The sequence below is a fragment of the Citrus clementina genome, unplaced genomic scaffold (assembly GCF_000493195.1).
Source record: "Citrus clementina cultivar Clemenules unplaced genomic scaffold, Citrus_clementina_v1.0 scaffold_5, whole genome shotgun sequence".
Lineage (NCBI taxonomy): Eukaryota > Viridiplantae > Streptophyta > Magnoliopsida > Sapindales > Rutaceae > Citrus > Citrus x clementina.
This window is the reverse complement of record NW_006262201.1, coordinates 25,089,942-25,099,551: the sequence shown is the minus strand read 5'-3', so window position 1 is coordinate 25,099,551 and position 9,610 is coordinate 25,089,942. Positions and strand designations below refer to the sequence as shown.

General features: G+C 32.8%; 1 protein-coding gene across 1 annotated transcript in view; it reads left to right on the top strand.

The window, feature by feature from the left end:
• The first annotated feature begins 4,738 nt into the window (after positions 1–4,738).
• The window catches only part of LOC112098072 (disease resistance protein At4g27190-like), a 6,739-nt gene continuing 1,867 nt past the window's right edge, over positions 4,739–9,610 (top strand). The window contains 6 exon segments of the mRNA XM_024183673.1: positions 4,739–5,726; positions 5,729–7,420; positions 7,543–7,616; positions 7,742–8,119; positions 8,213–8,365; positions 9,293–9,590. Of these exon segments, the coding sequence (XP_024039441.1) occupies positions 4,739–5,726; positions 5,729–7,420; positions 7,543–7,616; positions 7,742–8,119; positions 8,213–8,365; positions 9,293–9,590 (3,583 nt within the window).

Here is a 9,610-nt window from a genome sequence, read left to right as displayed (position 1 = left end):
GTAAACAATGCAAAACTAGTGTATAAATTGCACTCTAACACTTGTATTGGGACCTCTTTCTCTCTCCTATAGCCCCTGTGGAAGTTCCCCATTGGCTACTGTTACTTACATAAGCCGTAACATAGACTTCTAGCCATGTCCCGTGATGTCCATTGTCTGCCACTATGAATAATGGCAATGACATTGCAATTGAAACATTGGAAAGGTATTTTCGCAATATGACAAAGCTTTTGTTAGGATATGGGAGGATTGTCAAAAGTTCACACCACTTAAAACTAGAATTAGATCTAATTTCATTTATTTCATAAATTAGAAAAGTCTATGGTCGTGATAACTTCTCGCCGTGTCCCGTGATGTCCATTGTCTGCCACTATGAATAATGGAAATGACATTACTATAATAAAATGACATTGCAATTCCAATATGCAATTGAAAAGTCTATGGTCGTGATAACTTTCGTAATATGACAAAGTTTTTGTTGGGGTATGAGAGGATTGTCAAAAGTTCACACACCACATGAAACTAGTGTTAGATCTAATTTTATTTCGTCAGTTCCTTATATATTTATTTCATACATATATGTCTTAGGGTGATATTGTTTTGTAAAGATATAATAGTAAGGTACTATAAAAAGAAAAGAGGTGTGTGTATACTTCCCAGTGTAATAATTATATGTAGAAGAAAACTAACAAGAGGAAAAATGACAAAGAGCAAGGCGCTGGTTGATTGAGGGCTCATTTTCTGATCATCGTAGCCTTGTTGGAGCTGTCAAACAAGTCGATGTTGTCATTGAAGGAGCCACAACATTTTGATGCTGCTTAAACTTGTTGAGGCCATCAAATAAGCTGTAAATATCAAGGTACGTAAGCCTGAATTTTTATGTAATTTTAATTTCAGATCCAAAATTGCACGCAAGTCATTAAATTTCTTTCCTTTTTTATTTTTTATTTGATGAGTTACTTGATTTGGTCGGGTGCGTATTTTTTTTCTTTGGTTTTTCTTTTTCCAAAACATAAATAGACCAAGCACATCTCCAAATCGGGTTGGAGCGGGGATTCTAACCCTACGATGGCCATATTAAAATTTAAAATTTAAAATTTTTTAATTTATTTTTTCTTTTATAGCTACATCTCGATATTTGAAAAAATGATTATATAGATCTATATATTTTCAATATTGATCTGCTTCTATTTTGATTTTTTGTAACCGGGCCGGGCTTTTTCCGGCCGTTCAATGGCCCCTCTCTGCATTTCTTCTGAATTTTGAATACTATTCAAAATCCTCAGTTTGCGATTATCTAATAAATCACTTAATGAAAGTAGATTATCTTTCCATTCATCTCAAAACTTCGATGATCCCTTCCCGAACCAAACATGAATTTTTCGATTCATTTGGCTCTCCCACTCAATAAGAGATACTAAGATACTCTTTTTTAGTGTAACACCTACTAGCTCTATTAACTCAAAAAATTGGCTTCAATGTTAATATATATATATTAAAATAATTTTAATATTTTTAAAAAATATGAAAAAAAATATTTTAATACTTTACAAGCTTATACTATATTAAACTAAATTTTATAATAAATAAAAACTTAATATGAAAATAAACGTCTAAAAATTTAAATTATTTTCAATAGCATATGGAATAATTATAATATTATTAATACCTAAGATATATTATATTAATTATAAATTCTAGTTAACACAAATATTTAACTGAATTTTTTATAATAAATATAAATATATCTTAGGTATTAATAATATTATAATTATTCCATATGCTATTGAAAGTAATTTTTTAAATTATATTAACACTAGTTTCACACAGTGCGAACTTTTGACAAAAACTGTTAATTGCAATTTCTTTTGAAAACAATAGATCAAATCATTAAAGTGCATGTGATGATCATTTGCTGTTTAATTATTTCTTTAGAATATATCCAAACGTAAGGTTGTGAACTAGTGCTTTCTTCAACTTAATTGGGTCCAACAATACACCGCAGCTTCCTCTTTTGGTCATTTCAAGTTTAATTCTTCATGAAAATCTTAGACACTAATACAAGGATATCGAACCCAAAATTATAATAATACATGTAATTATTCTATACATGATATGCAAAGGGGGTGCATGATTAAGTCCTTTTTTTATTCAATTCATTGTTATTATTCTCATCAACTCTTTTCTCACTTATTTTTCAGCAGTTACCAGTGATCTTTTTGCTCATTAAAATTATTCTTAAATATTCAAGATCAAATAGAGAAGCTCATCAACTATCTGATCCCGGATAATTAAAGAGGTGAACTTGTCCTAAATCCTTTGATAATTTCTATTAATAGCATAATCTCCTTATTCTTGACAGCAGTTATTTCTTAACGTCCACGAAAAAATATCTCCTATTTGTCTTAATTTTGTCATTTAATTTTCTTGATTTAAGTTACTGTTCATTGTTAACTTCTGTGTTCTTGTTATTAGCATTTGTTAATTTGCATCTCTCCTCTAAAATAGTTTCTAAAAAAGAATGTTGCTTTTCATTCATACCCTTGAAACCTTTCAGTTAATAGTCAAAACTCTAATCTTTCAGTTAATTTATTTGAATCCAAATTTTTCAACAGCAAATACACACACACACACACACACACACATTGTTAAGCAACAGCCAAAAAAGTGCAGAAAAATCACTCAAATTTATACATGCGTCAACAGGGAAACAGTAACCAAGTACGTGATACAAAAAGGGGTGAATGTCTGAATGATTCTGTCTTTTCCTTTTGCAAGTCGCTGTTATTACTCTCATCAACTTCTTTCTCGCACATTTCTCAGCAGTTACCAGTAATATTTAAAATCGCTGTGTAGATATGCAAAAGTTCCGTAAGTGCATTAATAATTATTTGCCATAAAAAAATAGTTGCGTCAATAATAAAGGAATTGACATCCAGGGGACCCAATTTAGTTGCTTAATGATTATTTAATTAATTAATTTATAATATATTAATCTTTTAAGTTGAATATTTAAAATCTTAGACCCGAAACAATAAATCATCTGAGGCATATTAAAGAGAAATTATCATCCTATTTTTTCTTTTTTCTTTTTAACTTCTTGTAGCTTATAAAAGAGAAATTATCAGTCATTTACTCAAAGTTTATTCAATTATTAAAATTATTATAAAAATTTAAATTTATTTAATTTTACATCCAATGTATGCAATTTGTATGAAACATCTGTTAAAAATATAAAGTTATTCGTTCAAAGTGACAAAATAGAAGCGAACACAAAATTGTAGTGGTGATTATGTTTTAGGAGTAACTTTATTTTTTTAGTAAACAGTTGATACACATTGTAATAATGGGTATAAAATTAAATATTTTTAAATTTTTATAACTTTTTGGATAATAAGATAATTCCTAGGTGGATAATTGAAAATTTTTCTTTTCAAAATATTTTGAAAACAATACCAAATGTACCAAAACATTGTTTACTTTCACTCTCTCTCTCTCTCTCTATCTATATATATATATATATTATTTCTTAACTCATTCTTATCCTTATTCTTTCTAACATATCCACAATCTGTCAACGAAATTTACTTTTATAAATTTGAAGATTTTTTCATGCAATTTTGTACGATGATGAGTTCTCATGTTTCTGTTAAAAAATAATTCGTAAATAATACAAATGAAAAAAACAAAAAGTAGCAGGGCTGGCAATACAAAACCATAACTTTTTTTCTTTGAATTTTGCATAAACAAAGTCAATAGTGATTTGTCAGCACGATCTTGAGAGCACGGCTTGGAGTCTCAATAATTATTGACACTCATATTTGAAAACTTTCGAAAAGATAAAATCCAATATGAAAGGTGAAACGTTATAATCATAGTAACTAGAAAATTGATTGATTTACAAATATCAATTTAAACAATTTTCATGTTGATCGACAATTTAAGTAGATTGACAAAGATTGAAGTAATTACTGTTGGTGATTGATTGACTTTGTCCTTATCCTTGCCTTCTTCTTATCAAAAATCGAGTGCCAATTAAATTGGGCCAGGGTTTCTGATTGCAACTAATGGACTTCATATACGCATAATGGTCCCTACGTACATACGTACCAATATTTGATTGATAAAGGGGGTGCATGCTTAATGCTCAAGTCGTCTTCTTTTGGAAATTCATTGTTATTACTCTCATCAACTCGTTCCTCACATTCCTCTTTAGTCAAAACCTGTAATATTTCTTCTATATTCAAGGTGAATACAGCAGCTCATCGACTCTGATCCCAGACAGGTAAAGAGGTGCACTTGTTCTAAAACCTGTAATATTCTTTTAGTAGCAGAATCTCTGATACTTGATCTTCATAGCGGTTCTTTCTTAATTTCCATCAACTTTCCTAGGAAAAAATTCTCTGGTTTTTCTTAATCATATCATTTACTTTTCTTAAGTCATATCATTTATTTTTAGTAGCAGAATACTTGATCTTGATAGCCATTCTTTCTTAATTTCCATCAACTTTCCTTAAAGGATACCTTTCTGTTAATAGCGAAACCTCTGATCCTTAAGATAGAAAAAGAAATTCTCTACTTAGGTATCAGTTGGTTCAAAATCAATATCGCGATGTTGTTTGCGGTCTTTTCTTTCTCTGTCTTTCCCTCTAGTTCATTTTAATTTATTTGTATTCCTTTCTTTGACATTTTTATTCATTTTATTCATATATATACATATATTGTTAAGCAACAGGCAATGGTTGTAGAAGTGGGTCTGGCTGCTTTTTCCAGCATCGTATCAGAAGATGCAAAGTCACTGTTCAAACCGATTATACGGCAGATCTCTTATGTGTTCAAGTACCAGAGCTACATAGATGGCCTAAAAGATCAAGTGAAACAGTTGGGATATAAAAGAGAAAGGGTGGAAATACCCGTTCATCAGGCTACTCAACAAGGAGATGAGATTTATAAGGATGTTGCAGACTGGCTTAATAGCGTCAAGGAATTCACTCAGGGAGCTGCGAAATCCATCACTGATGATGAAGATAGAGCTAAGAAGTTCTGTTTCAAAGGATTGTGCCCAAACTTGATTTCTCGTTACAAGCTCAGTAGACAAGCAGCAAAGGCCGCAGAAGCTGCTGCTAGTCTCATGGGAAAAGGTAACTTCTCTAATGTTTCCTACCGTCCTGCTCCAAAGCGGGCAGAACATATGCAAGTGAAAGATTTCGAGGCCTTTGATTCAAGAATGAAAGTATTTCAAGATGTTGTGGAGGCGTTGAAGGATGATAAGCTCAAGATAATTGGGGTCTGCGGGATGGGCGGCGTGGGTAAAACCACGCTAGTCAAGCAAGTTGCAAGGCAAGTTATGGAAGATAAGGTGTTCGATAAGGTCGTTATGGCTGAGGTAACACAGACCCCAGATCATCAGGAAATTCAAAAGAAACTTGCTTTTGACTTAGGCATGAAATTTGGCTCGGATGAGAATAAATTCGAAAGAGCAGATCGATTACGTGAAAGATTGAAGAACGAGAAGCAGGTCCTCGTTATATTGGATAATATTTGGAAAAAACTCGAGTTCGAAAAAGTTGGAATTCCTTGTGGGGATGTTGATGAGAAAGATACAAAGGATGATCAGAGACGATGCACAATAATATTGACGTCTAGAAGTCGAGATTTATTGCGCATTGATATGAATTCTCAGAAAAATTTCCCGATCGATGCTTTGCCACCAAAAGAAGCATTGCAGTTTTTGAAAAGATATTGGGTGATTCAACTAAAATATCTGCTTTTCAAAGTATAGCAAATGAGATCGTTGAAAGATGCGGAGGTTTGCCTGTTGCACTGAGTACAGTTGCAAATGCTCTGAAAACTAAAGAGCGTTACTTTTGGAAAGATGCATTGAATCAGCTAAGAAGATCGGATGCTAGAGAAATTCATGGCATGCAAGCAAATGTGTACACCTCCATAAAATTGAGTTATGACTTCTTGGAAAGTGAGGAGGCAAAATCTCTGTTCCGTCTTTGTAGTCTATACAGTGAAGGTAATGTCATACAAGTTTCTGACTTATTGAGATATGGTGTGGGTTGGGGTTTGTTTGAAAATGTTTACACATTGGAAGAAGCAAGGAGTAGAGTGCATCGGTTGATCGACAACCTCAAATCTTCATGCTTATTGTTGGACGGTGATGCTGAAGATGAAGTTAAAATGCATGACGTCATTCATGTTGTTGCCGTATCAATTGCCACAGAGGAGCGCATGTTTAATGTTCCAAATGTTGCTGACTTGGAGAAAAAGATGGAAGAGACAATACAGAAAGATCCAATTGCTATTTCATTACCTCATAGAGATATTCAAGAGCTCCCTGAAAGGTTGCAATGTCCCAATCTCCAGTTATTTTTGTTGTATACGGAGGGTAATGGCCCTATGCAAGTTTCAGACCACTTTTTTGAAGGGATGGAAGGACTCAAAGTTTTACAGTTTCCTGGAATTGGCTCTTCTTCATTACCTTCATCACTTGGTCGCCTCATTAACCTTCAAACATTGTGTTTAGACTGGTGCGAACTAGCAGATATAGCGGCAATTGGACAACTAAAGAAATTAGAGATTCTCAGCCTCGCATATTCCAATATCAACCAGCTACCAGTTGAAATTGGACAATTGACGCGGTTACAATTGCTAGATTTGAGCAATTGTTGGTGGCTTGAGGTGATAGCACCGAATGTCATATCAAAATTATCTCAATTAGAAGAATTGTATATGGGTAACGGTTTTTCAGGGTGGGAGAAGGTTGAAGGAGGAAGTAATGCCAGTCTTGTCGAATTGGAGAGGTTGACAGAGCTAACTACTTTGGAGATAGAAGTTCCGGATGCCGAAATTCTGCCGCCGGATTTTGTCTCTGTGGAATTGCAAAGATATAAGATACGTATAGGAGATGGGCCCGAAGATGAGTTTGACCCATTGCTCGTCAAATCCGAAGCATCAAGATTGATGATGCTCAAGGGGATAAAAAAAGTTAGCATTCTTAAGGAGAATGATGGGACAAAAATGTTGCTGCAGAGAACTGAAGATCTCTGGCTAGAAACATTGGAGGGTGTTCAAAGTGTTGTTCATGAATTAGACGATGGGGAAGGTTTTCCACGATTGAAGCGTCTTCTCGTAACAGACTGTTCTGAGATTTTACATATTGTCGGTTCAGTTAGACGGGTTCGTTGCGAAGTCTTTCCCTTGCTGGAGGCATTGTCTCTTATGTTTTTAACTAATTTGGAGACGATATGCTACAGCCAACTCAGAGAAGATCAATCCTTCAGCAACTTAAGGATTATAAACGTAGATTCCTGTCGAAAATTGAAGTATCTCTTCTCATTCTCTATGGCCAAAAACCTATTGCGGCTTCAAAAAGTAAAAGTGGAAGACTGCGATGATTTGAAAATGATTATTGGTAAGTGTTGAAATTAATTATTGGTAGGATTATTGACATTGACTCTTTCTTTTTTTCTTTTTTTTTTTTTTGGTGAAAAAAACAACGGATGTTTATTGTATATTGTTTTGGTTCATTTATAGGGCCCGACATGGAGAAACCACCAACAACTCAGGGATTCATAGAAATCAATGCAGAGGATGATCCTGTTCACCAGGTAATAATTTTCTGTTTAATAATTAATTAATTAATATATTATCACGATTGATCTTCAATCATCGAAAGAATATTATATTAGAAGTTGTAGTTGAAAGAACAAAAATGTATGGTTTTTCTTTGCAGGTTACTTTTCCACGCTTGGAGGAACTGGAACTTGTCAGTTTAACAAATATCAAAAAATTATGGTCCGATCAATTTCAGGGAATATATTGTTGTCAAAATTTAACAAAAGTGACCGTGTGGAGTTGTCATCGTCTGAAGTATTTGTTTTCATATTCTATGGTTAATAGTCTTGGGCAACTCCAACATCTTGAGATTCGTAATTGCCGGTCAATTGAAGGGGTAGTCAACACCACGACGTTAGGAGGAAGAGATGAATTTAAGGTTTTTCCCAAACTACACTACCTGTCGCTCCATTGGCTTCCAAAACTAAGTAGCTTTGCCTCACCAGAAGACGTCATTCACACTGAAATGCAACCTCAATCCCTCTTTGATGAAAAGGTTTTTTTTCATTGAATTTTTAAATTCTCTTTTCGTTGAGTCTTCAAATTTAATTAATATACATCTCTAATTGCATTGAATTTTTAACTTCAGGTACGACTCCCAAGTCTGGAGGTATTACATATTAGTGAGGCGGATAAGTTGAGAAAAATATGGCACCACCAGCTTGCTTCGAAGTCTTTTAGCAAATTGAAAAAATTGAAGATATCTGGGTGTAATAATCTACTGAATATTTTTCCTCCATTGGTAAGATTGCTATATTCATTTTGAATTTTTATTTCAAGTAACATTCAACAATTATTTTAATCATTTTTGTGTTTACAAATAATTTTCATTCACAAATTATTTATTGCAAGTATTTTACTTCAAACTTCTGGAGGGCAAAAAAGTAGTGTACTTCAAATCACCATTCTGAACTCTGCATTTTCAATCTAATTTATAGGTTCACCTGCATTAAAGTAATTGTTTTAAACACGATTTAACAGCATAATATAATTCAATTTAATTGTTTTTTTTTCTTATATCCTAATAAATAAGATTTTCAGAAATTAAAAGATACTTAGTTACTCAGCTTTTAAGTTCACAAATTCATATATATTTCTCTTTTCCTTGGGTCTTTAGATTTCGATTTAAAAATAAAAAATAAAGAAAAGTGTTCAAATGTAGTTAATATCTCTGGTTTAGTTATGAATTGATTACGCCATTGATTAAGCACAAATTCATGATGGTCATTTTGAGTCGACCGTTGATTAAAAAATTTCCTCAAATATTCACTCTATTACAGTCCCATGCAGGGGTGGCTTTAGGTATAGGCGAACAAGGCGGTCGCCTAAGGTCCCATATTTTGTGAAGGCCTCATTTTTTGAATTTTTTTAATAATTCTAATTTTTTTTAAATTACGTATTTTAGGAAATCAAAAAGCTTATTAACATCTCTCTAATTATTAATTATATAGTTAAGAATTATTTTTTATGAAAAATCTATATTTGATAACATTAATATTAAATAGATATAACTAATAATATTATTTAATCATTAATTCATTCATTATTAGTCTTTCCAAAAAAAAATTAAATTAGTTATCTTTCAATTCCTCAAAATTGTTATTTTTCATAAAACAATTGTATGATTTTGACATACTTTGATCTAGTTGAATGCTACTCTTTATTTCAGGTTGGAATTCCCAATAGTCTAGTGAATCTTGATGTATCAGACTGTGCAAAAATAGAAGAAATCATAGGACATGTTGGAGAAGAAGCGAAGGAGAATCGTATTGCTTTCAACGAATTAAAACTTTTGGAACTTGATGATTTACCAAGGCTTACCAGCTTTTGTTTGGAGAATTACACTCTTGAATTCCCATCATTGGAACAAGTTTCTATGACACATTGTCCGAACATGAAGACTTTTTCTCGGGGAATCTCATCCACACCAAAGCTATACGTAGTGCAAGTGACTGAAAGGGAAGAGGGTGAACACCATTGGGAAGGC